This window comes from Thermobia domestica, chromosome 1 (assembly GCF_964235325.1).
Source record: "Thermobia domestica chromosome 1, izTheDome1.hap1.1, whole genome shotgun sequence".
NCBI lineage: Eukaryota > Metazoa > Arthropoda > Insecta > Zygentoma > Lepismatidae > Thermobia > Thermobia domestica.
This window is the reverse complement of record NC_137454.1, coordinates 148,359,414-148,386,244: the sequence shown is the minus strand read 5'-3', so window position 1 is coordinate 148,386,244 and position 26,831 is coordinate 148,359,414. Positions and strand designations below refer to the sequence as shown.

Here is a 26,831-nt window from a genome sequence, read left to right as displayed (position 1 = left end):
GTTGTAGAGGAAGACAGAGCTTTCAAACCCGCCACATCAACCTCCTCTTCCGACAGACGACCGAGGGCACACATACGTATCACTTGCTGCGAAGAAAGCATGTGAGTCACTTTTTATTCCCGTTTTTTGTGTAATTCTAACTGCGACAATTATTGTCATAACGAGAAGTGTTTCCAACTCAGGACTTTCTCACTAAATAACAGAAAATACGTATAATTATTTTTCAGTCCGAATAGCTAACATGTACATTTAGAATACATGTTTCTCATGCAATATAAAGTGCATTGACAACAACTCTGAGAACAAATAGCCATACCATTGCTGTTCTCAATATTTGAGTGGTAGGAGAGGAGTTATGCAATAATACAGTATATATATATACGTATATATATATATATATATATATCAGGTATTGTAAAAATTGCGTCCATGGACTACAGAGCACTATTCTATAAGTCAAAATAAAGCGAAAAATACCTATAATTGTAAACCTTTCAGGTCCTTGTCTGCAGACGCAAATTGTACTATATGGCAACGTCGCAAATAAGGAACCATAGGGTAAATCTATCAATCCGTCAAATAATTACATCGAACCCTTCCAGATGGCAATTCAAGTCGATAGATCTTGACACTAACACACCTATCAGTATACCTATCGATGTAACTGCTTGATGATCCGTAGAACAACGCTAATTGTTCCAAATTAACCTACGACGTTGCTACATAGTGAAATTTTTGATTCCCTATAGCAGCTGAAGAAGGCCTCGGAGTGTATTCCGTTATATAACATTTTCGGTATATTTTGACATCTGTTGTCTGTGGGCGCCATTTTTACCTCGATATATATATATATATATATATATATATATATATATATATATATATATATATATATATATATATATATATATACACTTCAGGAATAAAATACAGTTGAATGCAGAGCTAAAAGGTTTTTTTCATGTGTTTCTCTCAACTAGAAGCTGAAATATTTAAAATTATGTGAATTTTCTCGGTTTATAGCGTTTTCCGTCATTTCGAGGGCTAGGCTATGTAAAGTTAAAGATTCCAAAGCTGAGGTAATTTTTTCTCAAAATCTGATGAACGGATACGTTTAGAACTAGTTTCATTGTGTTCAGCATCCTTAAAATACTATAAAAAGCGCAATTAGAAATGTATTCAAGCGTAGCCACTTTTTAATATTTGCATACGCGGTTTTTCAAAGATCCCAACTTCGAGGTCATTTTGTGTCGTGATCGAATGAAGGGACATATTCAAAAAATAGTTTGAGTGGATTCACCACCAAAGTATTATATAAAAAGTGTAATTAGTAATGAATCTAAACTTGGGCCCTTTTACCATTGGCATAGGAATTACTTCAAAGATCCCAAACTTCAATTTTCTCATGATCCCATGGCCGGATATGTTTAAATATGATTTCATTGGATTCAGCATTCTCAAATTAGTATAAAAAGAACAATTAGAAATTTATCCAAACGTGGACACCTCTTACTAGTGGCATGATCGCTAATTACTTTAGAAAGGACGGGGTAAGAGAAAATTGGTTGTACCTAGTGGGAAACTAGAAAGAGTAGATGGGCACGTTCTACAAGAACAGTCCTTTTTAATCAAGGTTGCACCCAGGGTGTGGATGCGTTATTGGAGGTCAGTCAGATACATTTGAGTAACATGTTAAGTGAATTTAGGTGGTGGTAGATGAATCATGGACGAAGAAAGGATATGCGAGGTTAAAGCAAGAATAAAAATATAATATAGGCCTAAAAGTCAGTAAGAGTTAATTTTCCGTTGTTGATACTTTCTTCTATCCGAAATCAAATACATTTCAGTGATAATACAATTATTTGGACAATTTTCGCAGAAAATCTTTAGGTAATATTAATAAATACACTAAAATAAACTTGCTCGAGAAAGGAACTCTCAAGCTTGAAGTACACAACTGCTTTACATACTGTACCTTTTACTTTCACAACTGTGAATTCAATACCGTCCCGGACAAATGGCTCCCCACATTCAAAGTTTATTATATATCTTTGAGCACTGGGATCCATAGGCTTTCTGTAATGAAAAGAATTTTAAATAAATGATTTTAAAAAATCTAGAACGCTTTCACAAAGAAGTGACCAGAACATAGATGGATAATCAAAAATTCAACTAGTTAGTTTACACAATTCTTTAGTATTAGTAAAACTGGATAAAGGAGATACTACCAAAATTAAATATGATCGTATAGGTTAATTATTAAAAAACTGACAAGCTACTTTAGCATTTTTGTAGAAAATAAGTTTCGTTATTTCTACTCATGAAAATTAGGTTAATGATACATAAAGATTGACTTTTTAATCACGGTGTTTTCAAGATATTCGCCCACCTAATCCCCTATTCTTGTAACTTTAAATTTCTTTACTCAATTTGAAGAAATGATCCTAGCTTGAAGTTTAAACCAAATTTTTTTTCTCTCTTTTTTAATGCCCCACGGTTATGCCCTTTAGGCTAAGGAAATGGATGATTAATGAAAGTGAATAATTGTAAATTTTTTTTATGCTTTCCCACCGGGAACATAACCCGGAACCACGTGCACCAAAGACAAGCTAGCCACTAGACCAGCGAGGAGGGCTCTGCGGGAAATCAATAATTATAATACCTCACATATTTGCATATCAACTTCCACCATGTTATTTTATGCTACGTATGCCCTAATTTTACTTAATACGCACACTAATTCAGACAATAAAACATAACAGACGATTCCCTTTGTTAGTATTAGGAACATGAAGATACATAACACTTCTAACGTCCAATTAGACTCCAATCAATCAATCAACATGATAGTTTACATGAATTTATATAATGTACTAAGAAAGTTTTGCAATACGACGCAACCATGTGTCGCAGGAGTCTGCTTCTTGGTGCATGCCGAGACATGTTCATACTTGCACAGTAACCGCTACACCAAGTCGATAGATTGAGTTATTCATTAGCAGTGATAGTCGAAAGTATTTGCTTTGGCATCTTAGTCACGAAATGAAATATGAGTAGTTTTTGCGGTATAACTTCGCGCGTGGTTTAAACGCAGACTAGTGCTTAGAAGAAATGACTCTTCCACTGGGTTACATCTATCCACATCTTACGATTATATTCAGGTGGTACAGAGAATTCCAAAGGGGAAATTTCACTCAGGAGGACGCAGAGAGGGCGAGAAGTCCACGAACGTCAGTTGCGGAGGGAAACATTACTGTTGTTAGGAAAATGCTTGACGAAGACAGAAGAGCGACTTACTAGCAGATTGAGGATACCTTAGACCTAAATGCGCCAGCAATTCGTTCGATTCTGCATGATCATTTGCACGGAAAAAACTTTGTTGTCTCTGTGTGCCGCACAGTCTGAGTGAAAAGCAGATGACACGACGTATGACATGGTACCGGAAGATGCTCCAAATGTTTGATAAGGGACCATCTCGATACGTTAACAACATCGTGACAGGTGATGAGACTTAGTTGTACTACTATGATGTGCCACCCAAGACTCAGAACAAAGTTTGTGTCTTCGACGATGAGGATATACCTGTAGCTGTCAGAAAACCCCGATCAGTAAATTAAAAAAATGATAGCTGTATTTTTCAAATCGAGTGGAACTGTGAAGGGTGTTGTTTTGGACACATAAAAGACAGTCACAGCTAAGTGTTACACTGAACAGTAGCTACCTACAGTCATCGAATCTATGAAGAACCTACGTCCAAATTTAAGAATGGACATCTGGTTCCTCCATCACAACAATGCTCCAGCTCACCGCGCGAAAGCCTACACCGAATATTTGACCACTACAAGACAAACTTCTTGAGTACCCTCCTTACAGTCCAGACTTTGCTCCCTGCGACTTTGCACTGTTCCCGTATGTGAAAATGAAGCTGCAAGGGATGTGTTTTTCTAGTTATGAGGATCTTCTGGGAGCTTGGGACAACGAGTGTGCCTTACTCCCTAGTGAAACTTGGCAGATCTGGTTTAACGATTAATTTTTGAGGATGGAGAGGTGTATTAAATGTGGATGGTGGAAATTACCTGAAAAACTTAAATATATAAAACTGTATTGCAAAACTTTTCTAGTACCCTTTGTATTTGTAAACTCAAATAATAAGTAACTCAGTCGCAGTCGTAAACAAGCACATACGTTCTACTAATCCATGAAGAAATTTCATCTTCGCAGTTTCGAAACTTTTTTTTTTTTTTTCCTTCTTTGCAATACGAAAGCTGGGTGCATGAACGACTCCAATAGACTATGTGTTCAGTATCTATAGCTGAAGAGCACAATTTAATGATAGAAAGGAAAAGTTAGAGATTGTAGAGCATAGTGTAACTTTCAACTGCTTTCCGATGTTTGAAATTAGCTGAACGCAGCAGTTTAATATCGTAATCTAACTAAAGGGATTATGATATACTCCTTCTGAGCAGATGCTTGTCACCACTTTTCAAATTCTGTAAATTGTGAGCTTAAGTTTTAAATATTAACGTACGTGGTTCGAGTCAAATGCAATATATACTATTCTGTTATGAAATGTTCTTGTTATGAGAATACACCGTTCTCTGTTATGAAATGACATATGTCAAATACAATACGCTATTAATGCCATAATGTTAAGTTTGTAATGATGGATTGCTTTAATGTGTACCATAACTTAATATTCCATTAACAATGTCACTTTACAAGATCAAAGTTACTTACACAGGGTGGCCCAAAATTAGGTATACAATCTCGTACTGATCGGTTCATGGCATTTTATATCATTTACTTATTGTTATCCACAAAGGTATTGATTTAGTTTCTTCCTTATTTGTTCTTAATTTATTTTCACTTATACCATAAGCTCGGAACAAACCAAAGAAAAAAAAAAAATCTTAAAAATGAAAATGCTATACTTGATCGATGCACGTCTGTATACCTAGTTTTGGGCCACTCTGTATTTCTAAAAACGACTCTGTAAGTTAGTTTGAATAAAGAAAACAGGTTGCTTCAATGAAGAAAAATATAAATAACACAGTTTTGTCACCTCGCTCTTTTAATGAGCAACTTTCACTGATTTTCAAAGCAAGATTCAAGAAAATTATACACGCCAGATAATAATGTAATATAATGAAGACTTCGCCTTTAAGTTAACTATATTAACAACACAAACAACAGAGAATCTATAAAATAGGAGACGACACTAGTTTTATTATTAAAATGCAAGCGAAACTTCAAAATAAACTGTGACATTTTTATTTGCTTATGACGGAAACTTACTTTTTCGCTGTGAAATTGTGAAAATTATGTGTTCCTTCGAATACTTTCAATGTGTCGTTAACGTCTGTGAGAACTTCTTCGGTTATTCTGTAGTCTTCTGTGAGAGACTCTGAGGAGGGTGCAAAGGCAAATGTAGGCAGCATGTATGAGTATGTCCGTGCATCACAAGACGATTTACTGTTGAAGCCCTTGGTTACTCGCTTCATTCCGATCACTCGAATCTGATCCGGTAAATGAGCATTTATGCTATCTACTACAGGTCCATCGGTAGCTGAAATAATATTCAAAAACCCATTTTAAAATACATTTTGTGATAAATTTATTACCCTACTTTTCACTTAAAACTGGAATAACTCTAGAATATACTTGTAAAATTACACGAACATTAACCAAATCAAAAAGCACTCACTTTTCTCTTCTAAATATCCATAGCTTGTTTAAAACGCCATGTTAGACGTCAAATTTTCTCTGACAGCTTTCAATAGTGTCAAGACATAGGTTAAGAAAAAGTTTTAGTGGGGATAGGATATATGGAAATTAATTACATACGAATGATGGTACAGAAATTTAAATGTTTACATTCGTAAACAAAAAAAAAAAAAAAAAAAAAAAAAAATCTTGCTCATACATAAAATATACATATTAAATATTTAGTTTTTTTTTTCTTCTTCAATACTTGGTAATGAGGGTGAGGTGTCAACAATGTTATTAAAACCCATTGTGCGAACTAAATATTTTCCCAGGGGAAAGAGGATGATTTTCACCCATACATGCACTCTACTGAATACTCTCTCTCCCTCTTATATATTCACATATAAAATTAGTATTGCTATATCCTATAAATATTATTATTGTTGTTGTTATTCTCTTCGTATTACAAATATAAAGACGCTTCTAGGCGAAAACTAGATCATCGCCCGTTTGAGTGAATTTCGTAACACTGATACGATATACAAAGATAACCTTCCACGAGTTTCAGACCTAAATATATGGTGAGTTTTCCATCTACTTATTTAGCTTGCTTCTGACCAGAAGTGTCTTTTCCGTATGAACAGGAAAATATTTTATGAAACAAAAAGTGTTTTCTTAATGATTACAAAAAGATTGAAAAGTGAAATTTTTATAAACTGCTTTAATTCAAATAAAAGTGCTTCACCATTGGAAAAAGACTCTAGGGCAGAAGAATAATTTACCCTGTCAAAGATAAACATTTCTTCCACAGGGAAATGCATTTTTGTCAAGGGAGAAATCTCTGGAACTACTTTCACAATCGTACTGTTTAATACTTTGTCCAAATCGCCCACGACCGAATTCAATTTTGATCATTTCGTTGAAATGAAAGGAAAAAAAAATACCTGTCTTTCTGTGAATGAGGATTATTTTTTGATGGAATTATATTCTTAATAACTCCGGAGCAACGTTTCTCAAACTTTTCCAAGTATGAACCACGTATATTAGAATATTCTATGGACCATTCTAATCTTGCTCCCTTTGGAAACAAATTTGTCATTCTCTTTATGCTTTCAACACTATTATTATACCAGAAACTTATTTTTAACACAGTATTAACTAAATTCTTCTAATTTTATATTAGAATTAATAAAAGAAAATACGTATTTTTTATTTAACAATTGAAGGCTATCAAGGATATTTTATAATTATATCTATACATATTATATCTTTAACTTTATTGTATTATATGTATAATTTATATTTGTTTAAGCTTCTCAACTACCGTGTATGATACACAATTCACTTAAACCCTTTATTTCTTTCTGTATCTTTTAAATTAATGTTTTAGATTAATCTAAAACAACTTGTGGTCTGCGAATTACAGTTTGAGCAACGCTGTTCTAGAGCATTCATTTTCTAAGGCTGCGAACAATATATGTAACCCACTAGCAATTATATTAAAAAGAATTTTCTATGTACCAGAAAGCTACAACGTAAAAGTAAATCTCTTTTAGTCAATGTCAGAACTTTTACACAAAAAATAAACAATCAATGTACAGCAATATATTTCAAAACACAATGTGAGAGATCAACTCGAACAGTTTCGAAACACGCATGGAGCAGTGTGTGAGGATAGGATGCTACAGCGTGCACTGAAAGTAAAAGTGGACTTCCTTGTTGCGTACGCAGAGAATCAAAATAATTTATGGACAATAACTACGATGAATGATCCTTAAACAAGACGTGATATGGAAATCTTCACGATTCGAATTTCTTAACTTTACTGTTGTCTTCTAGTGGAGTGGAATTATTTAAGGCGAATGTGAGAAAGTCTAACATAAACGGGATACGAAACACAAATTAATTTTCGTATTTTGGATTATCAAAACATCTGAAAGGTCGTAACACCACAATACATGTGTTACTACCTACACACACACACACAGTCCACAATAGTTACGAAAGAGTCCTCTCTAACAGAAAAACAAACTTTTACCACACTTTTTATAAAATTCACAAAATCTGATTTAAACATGAAACTTTGGTAATTTGGGGAAAAATTGGATGAACACTATAGAAGTATACACCGAAATTTCCACCCTTATGTTTCAAAATTGCTTCGAAACCTTTAAGACACTCGTTTCACATCGTTGTTGAAGTAGTAGTTGTTTCCTTTTACAGCTAATCTACATAATTCAATTATAGCCTTTAAGGTAGCCTTTTCAATTACCTTAAATAAAGAACAAGTGGCTGCCTTTACCACGAACACCTGTATCTATATTTATTTTTTTGGAAATATATCCTCCTAACGTACAACGATTCCCTGCTTAAAGTTTGCGAACCCCCAACAGAAAATGTCTGTCAGACTTCATGCAAAATTCTCTACCTCTTGAGGGGCCGCGGTGGCTTAGTGGTAGATCGTTCACCTCTGGTGCTTGGGGTCCCGGGTTCGATCCCAGCCCCCGCCAAGTGAACTTTGTGGTGGACAAACACCGTGTGCGTGGGTTTTCTCGGGGTTCTCCCGTTTCCTCCCACTTTTTTCATTCCACCATTTCATTCATTACTCATTATCACCGTCTCCTTTAGCCTAACCGGCATAACCGTGGGACGTAAAACTCAAAGATTTCATTTCATTTTTTTTCTCTACCTCTTGACATTATAGCATACTGCTCTACATTAAGTACCTAATTTATCCACAGATAGTTAAAAAATGAATAAAATAAACAAGAATAACAAAAAATATTTTGACAGAATTGACTATTCAATTTACCTATCTAATTCAGGTTATATACATTTTATTGCTCTATTTTATTGTTGAAATGAAATGGAGTACAATGTTTCTGTTTTACGTTCCATGTTTATACCATTTAGGCTAAGGGAGACGAATAATTAATAAAAGTGAATTATTATGATATAATTAGTGGAATGAGTATGTGGGAGGAAAGGGAGAAAACCCACAAACATGATGCTGCCCGCCAGAAACTCATATGGTATGTGACCAAGTGAGAAACTCATCACAACAGAGATGAGCGATCCATTAGTCAGCCACGGTGCTCCCCTTTTATTGGTCATGACTAATGCCTCAAATTTAATACAATGAGTCAACAACAATATATAAGTTCCATCAGTACCAAGCGAATAATAAATTCAACATTGTTACATGTTTTAGAAGATTGATTGAATTACTGTAAGGATTAACAATAAATGCTTTTGGTGACGTATTTAGTCAAGAAATTGTATTCTCCTACAAAGCAGTTATTTAAAAAAACGAAAAGTATATACCATTTCAAGTACAACGAGTGCAGAAATTTTATTGTAAGAAATGTTTGTTATTGTTACAATAGATGAGTTAAGCATAACGTATTTCCGACATTATTTGTTTCTGGTGGGTTCCGAAGTCATGAGCTACAATGGAACCAACATTGGTATGTTTTGCATTGACTTATAAATATAGTATGAAACAAATAATTGCAATTTTTGTTTAAATTTTGGAAAGAAGGAACTTTAAACAGCAAATGGATCAAACATAAGAAAGGGAAGAAAACGTATTTACATGAAAATAAAATGAAATATACACTGGCCTATGCTTTCCTTACTTAACAGATGTATTGTTTGGAAACAAAAATGTACGCTTCAAACTTGCACTTTGGTTGAGAGCGGAAGTGACGAAGTTACTTGACTCATCCATATTGTTGCTATTGAGTTGATGCACACTAATCTTCTCGGTGTTCGGAGCACTGTATAATTGAGTATACATAACGGGATGTGAGCTTTTTTTTTTTTTTTTTTTTTTTTTTTTTTTTTTTTTTTTTTTTTTTTTTTTTTTTTTTAAAGGCAGATTGCATGTGTATAGGTTTTGATTGGTAAGTTGTCATTTTACCATTGTTTCATCATTTCATTTGTAGCTTTCGTCAATGTTCATTAATATACAAGACAGGATCGCAGGATTGAAATTAACATATTAACTGTATAAACTATTTTATACTTACGTAATTTCAAAGAAACTATTTGTCTTGCAGCTGACACTCCTTTATCTGTTCTAGCTGCTCGTTGAAACTGGATGGATTGAGGTAGATTGTACGCTTCTTCATTAATAAGGCCAGCCTTCAACATTGCCTTAAGCAGATCTTCTTCTATTGTCTTCATGCCAGGATTTCTTCGCAAAACAAAGAAATATAAAGTATTATTGTTTTTAACACGAATAATTCTACATTTAAATACTATATATACATGGAAAGAAGAAATCTGTGAACAGTTTACTACATATAGATACCTCGGTGGTATTACTAAAAGTCTGATGCGTAAACAGAAAATAAAAAGCGAAGACTGAAATGGAGAAGAAGACTATAAGAAAGAAAGAAAAAAAAAGGTATTTTCTGGAACGCGGAATAAAAGGATTACCAAAAAGAGTCATCCAATTTTTGTAATAATAATAAATCAACCTTCCACGATTATGTCCAGTAGTTACTTAAAAAGGTCTTGCTTCACTTAGGCCTCTCTAAAATCATGATGACTCCCACTGAGTCTTTTCTTGCTTGCACCACTAATTTTATTCACAGGGTTAGTGAATGAAAGAAATACATGTAAGTAAAACTGTAAACTTTTGTCCACAAACGATTGTTTCATATCCATAACTGTCTTCTTGAAAGAATATAATTTAATAATGATTTTGCAGCGTACTTTTAATACTGATATTACGTGTATAATCGGGAAATATATATTTGTGGTAAATTTCATAGGAAAAGAATTATAAATACGAAAATTAGAATGAGTAAAATAAAATGTTGCTAAATGGACAAGAAAGTTTTATTTTATTGTTCTTATTTACTGCTCTTTTTACATGAAATTTGGCACATACATGTCTTTGCCGACTATACACATACTAACATTATAAGAAATACCGGGCGAATTCGTTGTCAAATTATATTCCTACAACAACATATTTATAGACATGTGACAATAATTTTGGACATGAGTGTACATAAAAAAAATAACTGGTAAAATACAGAACAGAAAAACTAAAAAACACATCCAGAGAGAAATGGAAGGGGGGAGAAAAAGAAGAAAAAGAGAGGGAGGTATGTTGTGCTCAAATCTTAAAAGTGGAGCTGCAGTTGTTAAGTGGAAAAGCATTCACTCTGGTGCGTTGGGTCACTAATTACAGGTTACACCAAGTGGGCTTTGTAATAAAGAAGCACCATGCGTGTGGATTTTCTCAAGGTTCTTCCGTTTCTTTTCACTTTCTTTATTCCACCATTTCATTAATTCTCATCATCACTGTCCCCTACGAATTGATTCCTACAAACTGCAGCGATTCAGTATGTAGAACAAGAGGAAAGCTCAAGTTGTTTTGTGAACCAGTTTTGAAATTATAGATTCCCAATGTTCTTAAAATTTACCAAAAATTGGAAGAGTGACATTTGATCGACTGGAATTTGCAGCTGACTTAAAGGACATAAGAAATTAATAAAGGTATCATTTTAAAGATTATGAAAAGAATTTTCAAATGGTATATTACACTATATATTTTTAATTTTTTTCGAAAAAAACAATATTTTGAGTTTGATTTTCTCAAAAAGCCTATTTTGAAAATTTTCAAAAATATAAAACAATATTCGGACTGTTATGAATGTATCTCCAGAATTTTATTTTGAGACCCGTATGAGATCATTTGTTACAAGAGTTTCCACCTACGAAAGAAATAAGGATGTAATGAAATTAAATTAATATATACCACAGAGTCAAAAAAGAACAATGACCAGGTTTCTGTCCACATTTGGAAATCCTGGTCTCTCGGGATACTGCTTACAACTTAGTTTGGAGTGAACTTGAAAAGCTTTTTCTTTTGTCATGAACTACATCTTTGTCAGGCAAAGTGTATAATCGGCGTGTTGTGTCTCAGGATTCACCTTACACACTACATTCATGGACAAATTCAGATAGCATTTAGCTTCCCACGATATGCAAAAGGTTGAGATGGACCAGCTGAATAGAGAACCATCTCTTTTACTTCATTTTTTCCCAAAACATCAGCAGCCACCATTCGTTTTTATCCACTTACGTCTTCCACTACCAGCCTGTGGTCAAATCTGTTGAGTGTCTGTTCAATGGCCTCCAGTAATACGAAAATACCTTGAAAACAGTTGGAAGTATCAAAAGTTGCAGGAATAAACGCGTGAAATTTCTCGTCCCACGAATTGTTTGTGCTTTGTTGAAGCGTTCTTATAGGAATGTTACTGACCCGGTGAAGTATTATTCTTGACTAACAAATGCAAAATGGGCTCCAGTAAAGTTTGCTGCTGCTCCGTCAAAAAAAAGATGTCGAGGGATACTGCAAGTCGCTCAGGCTGCCACCCTCTTGACTGTGCTACCAACCCATTACAAGGTTCACTTCCATGAGATGTTGCAGAGAAATGCTATTCAGCCTCTATGCCAAAATCAGCTTTATGTGAAGGTTAGTTTAAGTTTAAAAAGTTATTTTTGTTTCCGCATTGAACACTAGATCTATCAGGATAATAGTGTATCTTTCTCGGTTTAAACTGATTTCTCAAGAACACAGTAAATTTTTATTGGAAGCACTATAAAGCCATAGTGTCGTATTCGAGACACTCCAAAATTATAACATAACTGTAATGCTCTGGTGTTTTTTTTTTTTCTTTTTCCTTTATAGTACACTACAATGACTACCCCAGCTTTAATGTCCTGCGGAGGGGGTGGAAGCAAATGGAGAGGACGAGAAAATGTTTGGGGGGGAAGCTATTCTCTTGCATACCGAAAAGGATACTTCTATATTATTTGATCTACATCACAATACCACACATATATGGGGGAGGGGGCAGACGCCGCCCTTTCCCTCCTCTGGCGCCGTCACTGACTACAAACTATGAACAGTAGTTTGCTCACTAGTCTACTGGTACCTTTGAGCCTCATTCTTTGCTATAAAAATCTATTTCCATCTATTTTACAACAAGAACTTACATTGCGATTTCAAACTCTGCATTTGGAAGTAGAAACTCTTGTTAACACATGATCTGATGCTGATCCCGTTGTGATCTATGAACCGTTGTTTCCTATTGCGCGCCGCTAATTGACTTCATACTTGGACGCCTTGTCTTTTGAAAACAAAACGGAATCTGCCCCATGTTTAGAAACGTTTTGATGTCAGTAATCATATGCTAATGTGTGGACATCTAGCGCTATTTGAAAACATAACACTTTATACCAGGTTGGCAACACTGACAACCCAATAACCTCAAATGTTAATTAGTTTCATTCTTATGTTAGAGTAAATGAATTTGGACAGATATTCCACTTGATTGTATTATTCCTATAATATTGAACATTTCCATTCACTTTCCCATAGTGAGCCATTGGAGGGACTCAACATTTGAACATCCTGTATCTCGGAAACGAAGCGGCATCTGACTCATGATTATACGAACATTTTTACTTATTTGAGTGTCCGCAATCACCTCGTCACTTTTGGTCATGCATTTATGTAACACCCTGTATAAGCTGTATCCTTACACTGTACTTTCATGATGTGCCTGATGAAGGCAATGATACAATGCCGAATCTGTAACACCGATAATAAACGTCTGTTTTGTTTATATTTACTGATCTGAAAAAGTTGGCAGGTGCAGTTGAAATTCGTTGGAACTGATCAAAAATCATACGCAACACGTAGGCCTACCTACTTCATTTTCTGTCCGGTAATATTAAGTCAGAGATATCTGAAGTTTTGTCTGGAGTTACGTGACCAGATCAACAAAGTTTCGAACATTGGAAGAAAAATGGGAAGACGAATAAGTACGTATTTACACGGTAGCCGTGTAAAATTGGTTAGAACAAAGGAATTTCAGCATAAGCATATAAAATCTAAAAAATACTGACTTTTTTTAAGAACACATATTTAATGAAAGTACTAAATAAAAATGCTTAGCATTTGAGTTACTATCAGCATGTAGTCGGGGTGTACAAGGAGAGGAAAAACGAATGAAAATAGTATAGACAATTTTTTTCCGACACTTCGATACAAAAGGTATCTTATAGGTTTGTACACAAATATAATTAACTTCTTATCGCAGGTATTTCGGTACATTATCAGGGTGTCTACTAAAATTCCAAAATGAAATTTCGTGACTTTTTCGTAACCTTTTCTTTACCAAACCATAAAATTTCGTAACATTCAATAATATTATCTATATTCTTTAGCACTTATCTTTACATTATCTCTAGTTTCAAAGGCTATTTCATGGAGCGATAAAACTTGGTGTCTTCTCACATCACTTTCAGTATATCCACTGTATACAGGGTGTCCCAAAATTAATGGCGAAAAATAAAACCACAGATTCCTGGCACCAAAACAAGAAAAAATGTTTATATGACATACAGTCCGGAAATGGACAGGGGCTGAGCTAGACAGCTTTGAATGTGGGGAGAAAGAAACTTCACACTTAGGGAAGGGAACTTGCCGATTTACAAAACTGCATTGAAGATGTGTGTGCACAGTTACGCAACACACCGGGAGTGATGGAATGCATTTGAAACTCATGATTAGCACGTTATATAGATGTGGGAGGACAGCACTTTGAACATCTTCTGTAGGTACGTTTATTGTTAGCACGTATGACCTAGTAGTTTGCAGTGCTACTCTGTGTAAGATACTACGTTACAAAAACAGTACGTCGTTGAATATTTCTTTACAGGTTATGACTACTATAGTTATAATTGTTCTTATTTCTACCCTCTCTCTGCAAGTTTTCTATCTGGTATACCACTTTCCATTGTTCCCTGAGATTATGCAGCCACACTAAGTGATCTTTGCTTTGACTCCCATTATACACGTGCGTGCAATCGCGCTATGAATAACAACTTTTTTCAGTAAGGTTTCCATCTTTACTGCACCGTTTCATTATCCCTTACCGTACAGACATTCGGCAAATCCCTAAATGACATATGGAAAATCTCTGGCGTGGTTATGTAACATACATGTAACATGTCAAGCCGATATGATTTTTATGTCTTTCTGAATCCCATTCCTAGCTCCTATCATTATCCCGCTGGTAGGTGGTGAAGTTCCTTTCACAACACATTCAAAGCTGTTTAGCTCCGCCCCTGCCCATTTCCGAACTCTATGTCATATAAACATTTTGCTGTTGTTTTAGTGCCAGGAATCTGTTGTTTCATTTTTCGCCATTACTTTTGGGATCTGATATTCAGCCGGTTCGCACCGGTTCGGTAGAACCGTTTAAAATATTTCGAGTTCGCAGAACCGTTTGTTATGCCAAATCATAAACTAACACAAACACACGCGCGCTGCTAGAAGGGAGAGCTTATTGGATACAAATTGGAGCAAATAATTGACCTATTAAGGAATCTTCCTTTGCTCTGTACATACCAAAAGATTAATAGCGCAGTGGGAGATCGGTAAATTTTATTTTAAGTATCTTTAATTTTAGAAACTCTTATAGCTACGGGGTTAAGCATATGATCTCCAAAAACAAGGTATAAGCGTTTGTTCCTTAATCTCAAATGCTCAGATATCAAGAATGAGTACTGGGCTATAGAAGTGAAGTGGTGAACGTTATTTATATTTGAAATGCATACATGCCATTATCAACAATTGTCGATCCATTGGTGGATGAAGGCCTCTCCAATACTTTTTGACAACCATCTATCTGAAACAATTCGTTTAAAAGATATTCGCAGTGTTACATAATTTCGTCATATCACCTTGTATTAGGATGCTGTGTAGGCGTCCCCCCGCGTTCCCCCGTAGTTTTACCCCTGAATAAGGCCCAGTGCAAAATTTCATAGGTAAGAATCAGTGTAGGAGAAATCTGACATCACAAGTAGCGATTACTCACACAACGCCTGCTTGAGAGAGTTCGTCTTCTTGTGTATGGTTAGACGGAACAGTGACAGTACTGAAACATAGAGAAACCATTTTCCACGTGTTGATATAATTTAGGGGGTGGGGAAAGTAAGTTATTTTTTTTATGTGAAAAATAAAGCTAACCCGAAATATCTTGTATATTTGTGATGATCATAGTGTTTAGTATTTGGGACAGTAGTTACTTCGTTTTAGTTCGTAACATGTTTGTAGATAATGATTTATAAACTGACGAGTACATGGTCGGTAAATAAGGCCCATTAAAAATCTACTGGCCCTCATTATCCTACAAAACGTATGCATTGTTAAATACTTAGAAACTGGCAACTTGAATGTGTGTTAGTTTGTTATTCTTTCTTGGCCAGTGCCAGCCTCTGTAGTAGAGGGGAGGGGGTCTATCGTGTTCGGGCCTAGTTGTTGACTATGTGAGTTCGAGTTCTGCGTTGGTGCCTTTCATAATGTAAATCTCTATTTTTAATGCATGCGAATGGCTCATACCACTGTTTTTGGGTATATTCTAAGCACGCTTTCGTGCGGTTCTGAGCGTTCGAGGTATCGTGGTATCGTTCATTATGCGACAAAGAATGCATCGGTGACATGCGAAGCTGTAAAGGGTGCAGTGTATGGATACACGACGAATGCATTGGCTTGGTCGACATCGATGATAAAGAATTCATTTGCTAAAGTGTTATCAAGTGTAAACATTGTTAAAACTTAGTGTGAAATCTGTTTCCAATGGCGATTTGTTTGTTATGTGTTCAAGCTTATTCCTTAAAATTCAGTTATTTGCAACGACTTAACTAACGACTGCATAACACAAGGGAGATTACATATATCCTTAATATTTCATATCCATATTGTTACTAAATATAGTTTTATTAACAGTAATTGAAGTGCTGTAAAATGTCAGGGGTTAATTGAGTTTCAGTGGTCTCTCAGGTAGAAAAATTTAACTTTTCAAACGATAGGCCTTATTTACCTACCGTGCGGGTAATAAGGCCATTTTTGTATATTTCTCTTTCAATAAGTTTTTCATACATTTAGCTCAATATTTAAGTTAAAGTAAATATACCATAAGATAGATAAAAATAACAAATGAAATGCATATAAATTTTTGTCTACTACATCATATGTACCGTATTTAAGTAATAAAGCATTTATACTTAGATAGGCCTTATTTGCCGCAAGTACCTTAGTACCTTATATAAGGCTGTTTCAAAACAACACCGACAACGTTTGGGAGGTGATTCCTGACACCAAGATGTCAAAAAGTATAGATCAATCTGGGTGCACAAACTCTTCCTTTCGGAGTTATAGGCTGCTGAAAACATGAAAAAATGAACTTTGAAGGTCCACAGCTCCAAAACTATGGGACCTACCGTAGTCGGGTCAAGACTTCACTTAGGAACTAGTATGTGCCCTATCCAAATATTCAAGTTTCAGAACCTTGCGGTATTTCAGCAAAAATTTTTATAGCGGTAGTTGGTGAGTACTTCTGGTTATATGCAAGTAGCCGAACAACCTCTATAAAAAATGTTGCGTAAGTACCTTAGGATCCTGAAACATTTAATTTTAGATAGCGCACGTATTAGTTCCTAAGTGAAGTCTTGACCCGATTACGGTATGTCCCATAGTTTTGGAGCTACGGACCTTTAAAGTTCATTTTTCATGTTTCCGGCAACCTATAACTCCAAAAGGAAGCATTTGTGCACCCAGGTTGGTCTATACTTTTTGTCTTATCTTGGTGTCAGGAATCACCTCCCAAGCGTTGTCGGTGGTTTTGAAATACCCTGTATATATACACACACAGAAACCCGGTTGTTAAAAATTTAGAATAGCAGCACTGCATAAAGTTCATAGAATTATGTAGGATATGCTGTCGTGTCTTAAGGAAGTGAAGAACTTATGCGTGTATTGTTATTTGCCAAAATTTCCCTTGCATAGTTTAAAAAACTACCACGTTTATAAAAGCATCTTGAAAAAAAATGGTTCTGGAGGCCTTCAGGAAGACAAGTTTACCACTGTAGTTAGTTTAGATTGGTTCAACTATTTATTGTGTTTAACTAAAAGGTTGTGTGTGTGTGTGTGTGTGTTAAAAAAAAAAAACTAGGAACACATTACTATGAAAGAAACATAGGCATGTTACATATCTATCTTCTCGGGAAAGTGTGTGATCTTGTAAGTGGTTCTTTCCAAAAGCTGCATTTTTCACAGCTCTACTATTATGAAGACATATTTTCCAAGTAACCTCGAAAGCGGGGCTATTTGGAAACAGCACATTCTGGCTACTGGGAGGCTTCAGTTTCAGTAAAATTTTGTTGTGACTGTAGGAAAACGTTACATGGACTAAGCTCTAGAAACATCACAAGAACAATTAATTGCAATAAATATCAAGAGGTAGTACGGGGGAAAAAAAAATCGCCAAGTAACCGCAGTTTACAGTACATCATACTACTCGTTTGAGTATTGTCCACCAAAATTAAAATAGGCATTCTTTTTCGTTTAGGACCGCCACCTTCTCTACACAATATCATTTTAAAAAAACATGCCAGCAGTACTAGTGGTTAGTACTAGTGAGAATAAACGAGGTTTCGTACGTACTAACCTACTAAGGTAGCATAATTATTATACACCCTGTAACCAATCTACACAAGACTGACTTTGTCACGTTATAGAAGGCACTACACTACCGCAAAATACGATATCTTCTCTACAAACAAATGTGTTCCTTCATCGTGTTGTTCGATTCAGTAACCCATGTCTTTCACCCAATTTCAGTAATTCTTCTCTTTATTAGCATATAAATTACAAAAACTACACACTGAAATGTCACAGTCAACTGATCAATGACGCTAGCTGAAAGACAAACTCAGGAGTGAATTTGGTGCGAATTAGGCCGAATTTTCATGCATGTGATAGAAGTGAGCTTTGCTTGCGATTTGGTAGCGTCTAAAGCCGACCATAGACATTTTTGATTATGAATTTTGATATTTTATAGAACAAAATTTTCCAGTCTCGACTCATATTTGTACAAATAAAAAAAATCGTGACCCAAAAGCTAAATTTCGTGACTTTCTTGACTGATAGACACCATGATTATCCAAGAGAAGAATAATCGCTCCTTATGCCTCTTCGTGACAATGGCTGCATGCTAATTTTCTGTAATGGTGACAATTCGACACTAACACTTCGTGACTGGCCTCTAATGTACTTTTGATAGTATTACTGGTGACAAAGAAAACTGATTTATACTTTAACTTACAAAAGGTAAAAGTTATTAAGTGTCATCACCAGTAGAAAGAAACATGATCCGAGTCATATTACATTAGAGCAAAACATTCAACGTTAAATTTGGACAAAGGCAACCAGGGCAAGAATTGGAATTTGGTTATAAATTGCTTCATTTAAAAATGGCAACTTCAGTGGCTTTAAATTGTATAGGTAGCATAATTTTTCTGATTTGTACATAGACTATAAACCAATTTTTGCTTATGGAGCGTAAAGAATGTATTTTAAGGTAACGATCCAATTTACTGACCTGTGACACGCTCCTATGCAGAGTTGGCAAAAACCATGGTTTTTATTGAAAAAAAAGTGTTTTTTTTTTTGGTTTAAATCTTTTTTTTTTTTTTTTTTTTTTTTTTTTTGTTTAAAACAGGTTTTTTGGTTTAAATAATTTACTCTATGTATTTATATTAAATATGGACAGAAATTAGTTTGTTTCGCCTTGGTGTTATTATGCAACAACACGGTTATGCTAGAAGGGGTCACATAAGCTTAAAGCGGAATCCAAACCGCTTCTCGGCTTACATTTACGAGAAATTGTTCATTTGGACACGAAACCGGAACTAATTGGTCACAAATGCGATTGCCGACTCACTTACGAAGGACTCCTGATAAAAATACGTTGTACTGATCTTTACATAGGCCTACTTGTTAATATAATTGTATAGAGTCATATCAGATGGACAAAAAGATAAACAGTTACACAAGTAAAAACATTGTACAGAATTATATATAAATTGGGAAACTCCCGCGTTAGCCATTGGGAAAATCCTGTTATTACATTAAATGTATTTGTATGTAAAATTTTAAGGTCAACGTATCATAATCACTACGCTAAAACTGAGGTATTAAATTACAAATTTGGTATGTAGATATCATTCAATAAAATTAAAACCAAGTCAAATCCAAGCTGATGTTGGAAGCTACGTAGGCAGTTGATAATTTTTGCCAATTTCTAGCAATATATTTAAGTAACCTTGGCTTCTTTATAGAACAACAGGCATTCATTACCGTAGAAATATATAATTTTGGTTCATTTCGTATGTTTAGGCTTAACATCCTTATGAAATACCAAGGTTATCACGGAGAAGACTTTTGCTTAGAGGGATACCTCAAATCGCTACCTGGTTTACACTTGAAAGATGGGTTGTGGTTCGACCGAGAATTGAACACGGGACCTCTTGATTAAAAGGTGAAAAGTAGATAAACGTAATGCGGATGGTTTGATATGTGGAAACGTCACCATGAAGTTCACACGATTTAAAGCATTTTTCGTTCTTTGTTTTTTGGTTTAAACCAGCCAACCCTGCTCCTATGATGACCAAAACTTCTCAAATGGTCTAAATATTTCGGACAGAATACTCGATTATCCTTCTGCAATAGTGGCCACATGCTATGATGATGTAACTCCAGTGCAAGTAATGAAATAATTTTGAACTATAAACACTAATAGGTAACAGTAATAATGGAAACATCAATTGTAATGAATGGCGATGATCACTTATCCTCTTTTACTTATTCTATTTATAACGTAAGGTGCAACTTACCTCAATCATTAGTACATTATTTTAATGTCTTTATATTAGAGGTCTTTCAAAATCTGAATCTCTTCAATGTGTAGTTTCTTGAAATATTTATTCATTGGCGTAAATACTGGTTACAAATCAAATAGGCGACAACTCAAAACAAATTAATGAAGTCGAGTGTTGCCATATTCTTATTTGAATTACCACATTGATAGGTTTTAATGATTTTTTGTGTGATTGAAAAATTTTCTGTACAAGAGCTAAGTATTTAAATGAAAGGTAATAGAATTACTTTACTACTTAGTGGTTATTTAATTTTTGTGGATAAAATTTCTAATCTCAAAATGAAATTAAATTAAAATTTTCAGTTCAAAGTTCCACGATTATGCCCTTTAGGCTAAGGGAGACGATGATTCAAGCAAGTGGATGATGATGGAATAATTAGTGGAATGAGAAAGTGGGAGAAAACGGAAGTACCCCGAGAAAACCCACAGACATGATGATGTCCACCACAATTTGTAATCTCAGTCTTGATCAAAATTGCCTTTTGCAATGTTGTTATTGTTTTTTCGGTAATGAAATAAGCCTCAAATACATTTCTTTTGGTTAAAGATGAAGTATTTGAAAAACAGCGATGTCCTGTACTCCATGTTTAGATTTTTGAAGATGCTTACGCAGCTCAGGTATAAGGCTGCTTACCACTACTGAAGAAGGATAATCGAGTATTTTGTCCGAAATATTCACATCGTTTGAGAAGTTTTGGTCGTCATAGCTGCATGTCACAAGACAGTAATGTGGATTAGAATATAAGCAGTTTGTCTACAGGTTAAACAAGAAGAAGAAATCATATGAAGTGAAGTGAGGTAAAAGCGTGTGTAAATAGTAGAGCCTTAAATTGTCTTTATATTGGCACGGCCAAGTGTGTCAGTGTGTGTATTGATCACTAACATTTCAAAAAGTTATTTGCTGATTTTAATATTTACTGTGAAAATAAGACTAAGTTGCAAAAATATTTGTGAAGCGGAAGCTCTTCACAGTGTTTAACTATCGAAGGCAAAGGGATCTACTGGCGAAATCATACCAAGAATATAATCATTCCATCAAAATTCTATGGCACATAATAGGCGAGTATAGTTGGAAGTTAATTTAGATAGCAATTTCACTATAGGTGATATCTTCAATAGAAAAATCACATTTTGATTTGCGCACACAGACATTCTTTGGTTTTAACTATGTGTACAAGAAAGGGAACAGAATACCATTAAAATTATTCAATTAATCACTTACCTTTGCATTCCTAGGTAACCTTGTCCTGAATATGCCAACAAAAGTGCAACTTTCTTTCTTTTCACTCTTTCTGTATCTAAACACTGCCTTTTAGCTTCTACTAAATTACTATCATCCTCACCACTACGTGTTCGTTTTTTAGCCTCTTTATCTGAATCACGTGAAACTGATGATGAACTTCCACTCAAATCTACAGCTGCACTCACAGCTTCACTCATCTTTCGAGTCTGGTAATTACAATTCTGTTGCACTATTTCACAAAATCTTAAAAGAGCACCTGTAACGAAAAAATTAAAATGTAATGAGGAAAAAATTAAAATGTAATACTGATGATAAAACTACTGTTAAGTAATACGTAATAATAATAATAACTTAAGGGAAACTAATCAGAACTAGTTTTCTCAAATTACATAGGTAAGATCGGGCTAATGAAGAAAGAAATAATAAAGTTAGAAGTCGATACGTTGATGACGCATTGTCAAATTAACTGAAATAGAAAGGGTCAAATTTTCTATCATCATCATCATCGGCATTGTCATTATTGACAGGTCACTTGCCGCAACTAGAAAGCCTCCATGCTCCACGTTCTCCACGTAACCTCTTCGTCTTCATGAAAGATTTCTGTTTTGATATCGCCAATCAATTGTAACCTCCTTTGCCACCATACCTCTAGCACGTTTCTCATGATACAGCTCCTTCTTAGCCAATATCCCGACCAATTTCTCTTTCTCTTTTCAATGACACCTAAAATTATTATTTTCTTCTCCAACCTAAATTCAACTTCAGTTCGGACATTATTGATTTTGACTTCCAAATATAAATTTACAAATTTTATTACATAACTAAGGAATAAACGTTAACTTGTACGATACAAAGAGAAGTGGAATAGCGGCTTAATCTTTATCTTCATTCTTCCCAACACAAGCATAAAGCTGTGAAGTTCAAGAAGCTTTACCGAAACCTCTTAGACAATACGGAGGCATGATGTTACGAAAATTACTGTACTTTTTTAAAGTGTAGTTTGGTAGTTTTTCACAGAAGTTCAGCAACTATTCATTTATATTTTATACATTTCAACCATCATCAGAAATGCATAAAAAAATTATCTGGTCTGCATTCAAATTTAAAAGAATTACACTGCTTATTGTAAGTGTATATGAGGATTGCTGGCAATTATCAGTTATACAACAAGAAATAAGTAAGTTCTATTACCTCTTAAGTGTGGTCTGATGATGGCAACAGCCTATTGCTGAAATAATAATCGCATTAAAAAATTTAAACGCCGAATAGATGGATATCGTTCTCTTATTTAATATAAACGTGGTGCCAGTTGCGTCCAGATTTTATGTTCTGTGTCCTTATGCAACACCGAGATTATGAAAGGACTTATTATTAACGTGAGCTCGAAACCACGACAGGGGTTTTAATCCGATGCATAGACTATCAGTATAGGCCGTTTCCCACCATACTCTTGCCTTCAAGAGAGGTGAATCATAGGATCCATGCCACCAGCCCAGGGGTTAGTTACAATTTGTAATATATATAAACTTTATTTTTACTACAATACCCAAACTATATTCATGACTTCACACTGTGTTATAATAGGATTTCTTAATTCATATTTGTGGCTGAAAGAGGTTTGTCAGATTGAAATTCGTCAGAAAATGTTTCATGTCCAACCTACTTCAGGAATACAACTTTCACTTGTAGAAAATTTCATTAAAAATTCTGTAAAATGTTGATGTGTTTCACTCAGAAAGTTAGATCTTAACCGTCCTTGAGTAATGTTTTAATTTTCTGCCCATCGAAAACAACATACTTCTAAAGGAAATTATGGTCGACTTCATGAGATCCACGAAAAGTACATGGCTAAAAGTGGGTGAAGGGAACTATTTCATAAAATAGTGAGAATACTTTTAGAGCAGCTGTGTATTTATGAAGAAACAAGTCCCATTATCAGTTAAGTTCTTTTTTCGAAATCTCAAACTAAAATTTATAGTCTGCCTTATTTTCTGCACGGTGCAAAATACGTTGTTTAAGAGCTAGTGACTTTTTTTTTAACGTGACTTTCATAACAGACAATCATTCTTCGATTACTGCTTAGGAGTTCACCTGAGTTGGAAAAAATACAGATGGTAATCAAAATAATGGAAGCGGCTATAGTTTGAAACCTAAATACGTGCGCGGTGATAATACTGAGGATGCGTGCGCATCCCTGGTTCTTGTTACTACCGTATTAAGATTAGTCTGTTGAACGTCACGGGAGTAGAATAGAAGCGTATGTTAAAGCTGAAGACTGTGGTAATGGAAAATGAGATATTTATCTGAGTTTCAAAGAGACCAGATTATGGGTGCGCGGGTATATTTAAGGTGGACAGCGTATTAGATACGTTTCAAGGAACGGTGTTCAAGGTGTGATGGTAAAATATCGGCGAGGGAGTAATAATGAACGGGAGAGATGCCACAGCACAGGGAGAGAGGGAGTAATAATGAACAGGGATCGCCGAGCACTGAAGAGGATTGTTATCAAGGTCCATAGAGCGAATGAAACTCAATCAACATCTGGACCAGCCTACTGAGACAAACAGTACTACAAAATTTACAGAACCTGAACACCCACAGTCGACTGCAAATTTCAAACAGTATGTCATCTGCCTACAAGCTTTAGCGCCAGGTACCTAGAACATGTACAATAGACCATCGATAATTGCAAATGCGTAATATGGTTCTCTTTTAGCTTATTTCCAACAGGTAGGGTTTAGGTATGGTGAATACTCAAAGAAATTCATGTTTCCAATTGTCTCCTTCCTACCGTAAAATATTGCGGTGGCTCTGTGATACTGTACCTATATTCTGTAGATCCTGTTATTATGCTCATAGCATGTCTTTCAAGTGATTATGTGAACGTCTTAGATGGCAACGTGTATCTCATGGCCTAGATGTTGTTTCTGGCCAATTACGATACTTTTGAGGATGTGCTACACCATACTACTGAAGCTTCGTTTTATAAATATTGGAATGAACTACAACACCTTCCTAACCCACTATATTTCCAGACCTCAATATTATTGAACATTCCTGATCAGTTCTGAAGCTCAGACTCTGAAGCAAACATCCTCCTCCAACCTCGCTGACGGAACTGAGTACTACAGTGCATAAAGAATAGTACAATATTCTTATGTAAACTGTTCATGACTTATACGTCTTCCTTCCACAACGAATCAGAGCTGTTCTGTAGGCTAAGAGTGGTTCTATGCTATATTAATAAGGCAAATTGCATTTTCTGCCATTATTTTGATAATGATGTCTATATATGTATATATAATACACAACGGGAGAATTGTTGCTTCCATTATACCGGATCCTGGTTAAGGGAATGGAAAGAACTCGACTAATGGTTGAATATGTGCCATATAACGAAAGGTACCTACCTACTTGTAATGTGACGGTTGTGGTGTGATGTGTGTGTAGTAGAGGGTTATATAAACTCGCAGACTTATTTTTCAATCTTATGCACTGGTTATTATTTTTTACCGTGGTAAGAGAGAGTGCATAAATATTAATAAATCCCATATTCTATTGTACACACAAAATACTTTAGAAAGCGGTTCGTTAATAAAACAATCCATTATCATTGCAAAAACAGCATTGATTCGTAAACAACCGCTTCCTGCTACCTCTTGTTCTTGCTCTATATAGAACAATACTGAAACCAGGAGTTGTAGTGGATTTATATGATCTCCAGCCTTAGTAGAGTGTTAAGGATGAAGATTAAACGTATTATTGTGAAGCTTAATCGACTGCAGGAAATTACTTTTCGCTATCTATTATGGTTTCCGCTCTATAGTGATTGCCGGCGGTTTGAATATCACCCCCATCAACACTCGACTCCTAACTTTTGAATCTTTACATCCTCACCAAAACTGATATTGTTCCATCAAGCACTTCTTGAATTTTTTTGTCTTCTAAACGGACGGACACATGGACAGACAGGGTAAATATATAAAGATGTTCTGGTAAACTAAACTTTTGTAAGGATTCACCGCGAAGTATTCGAATAAACGATCACCCTTATCGCAGTATGTGTGGGGTTTTACTTCATTTAAGAATGCTTCAAGGTGAGTCAAATATTAGGTATTAGCTTATATTTGTACCATATTATCCTCATTTCAGTTACTAGCGGGTGTCCATTCTTTGCACGGGAAGAATCATGTTAATGCAAAACTTTTGAAAGTAAAGAAATGAGTGAAATACAGGGTGGGCACAAAGTTGCTTTTCCCAAATCAGTATCTTAATAAACTGGAGAAGCAACTTTGTGCCCATCCTGTATATAACGACGAGGAATGCCTTCGCCATTGCCCCTATTGATTCTTGGGCCAACAGCCTGGACGTTCCAACCTCACAATCAATATGGTTCACTGTGTATACACGTACTTTAAATTCTTACCCCTCCTCCAAGCTTCCCTCAGCCGAAAATCGAAAAAACGGCTTCGTACACGATTAAATCTGGTGAAGATTTATCTGTGTACAAAATTTGGTGGACGTAAATGACTCTTTTCTGTGCCAAAATCTCAACACAAACATATACAGTTATTTTATGTATTACACACAGAACTTGTATCACATTTAGAATAGAGCTCACTCGTGGTTAGTGTACGAGCCTTTGTCGAGGGAGATCCGGGTTCGATTTCCGGTGGGAGCTCATCATGTGGTTCGGATTTTACGTCAAGCTATAGGTCCATATTTCATATAACCTCGCTGCTGAAAGGGACGCTAAACCGAAAATCAAATCAAATCAAACATTTAGAATAGGGAGACCAGGGAACTACATTGTTCAAAAGATTGAATTTGAAGTTCCGCCACTAATTTCCTCTTTTATCAACTCTCGGTGCACCAAAAACATTTGCATCCCACGGAATCTCAAGACTGGGTTGTAAGAAAGAAACCGTAAGTACTTTAGAACTTTTGAAACACGTAGCCTGTAGGGAAGGGGGAAAATAGAATATATCACAAGTCTCCCAAATAAGGCAGATGAAACTTGGTACACTAGTGTCCAAAACTTAAGCACAATACAAGAAGCTGCATGTAGG

General features: G+C 35.2%; 1 protein-coding gene across 3 annotated transcripts in view; it reads right to left on the bottom strand.

Annotated features, from left to right (window-relative positions):
- Pus1 (Pseudouridine synthase 1) overlaps positions 1-26,831 on the bottom strand; it is a 75,228-nt gene that overhangs the window by 16,750 nt on the left and 31,647 nt on the right. For all 3 annotated transcript variants that reach the window (XM_081764429.1, XM_081764448.1, XM_081764439.1), the window contains exons 2-5: positions 21,742-22,018; positions 9,738-9,904; positions 5,296-5,566; positions 1,976-2,076 (exon numbers count right to left, since the gene is read on the bottom strand). In XM_081764429.1, coding sequence (XP_081620555.1) covers positions 1,976-2,076; positions 5,296-5,566; positions 9,738-9,904; positions 21,742-22,018 — 816 coding nt within the window. The remainder of the gene's footprint in view (positions 1-1,975; positions 2,077-5,295; positions 5,567-9,737; positions 9,905-21,741; positions 22,019-26,831) is intronic.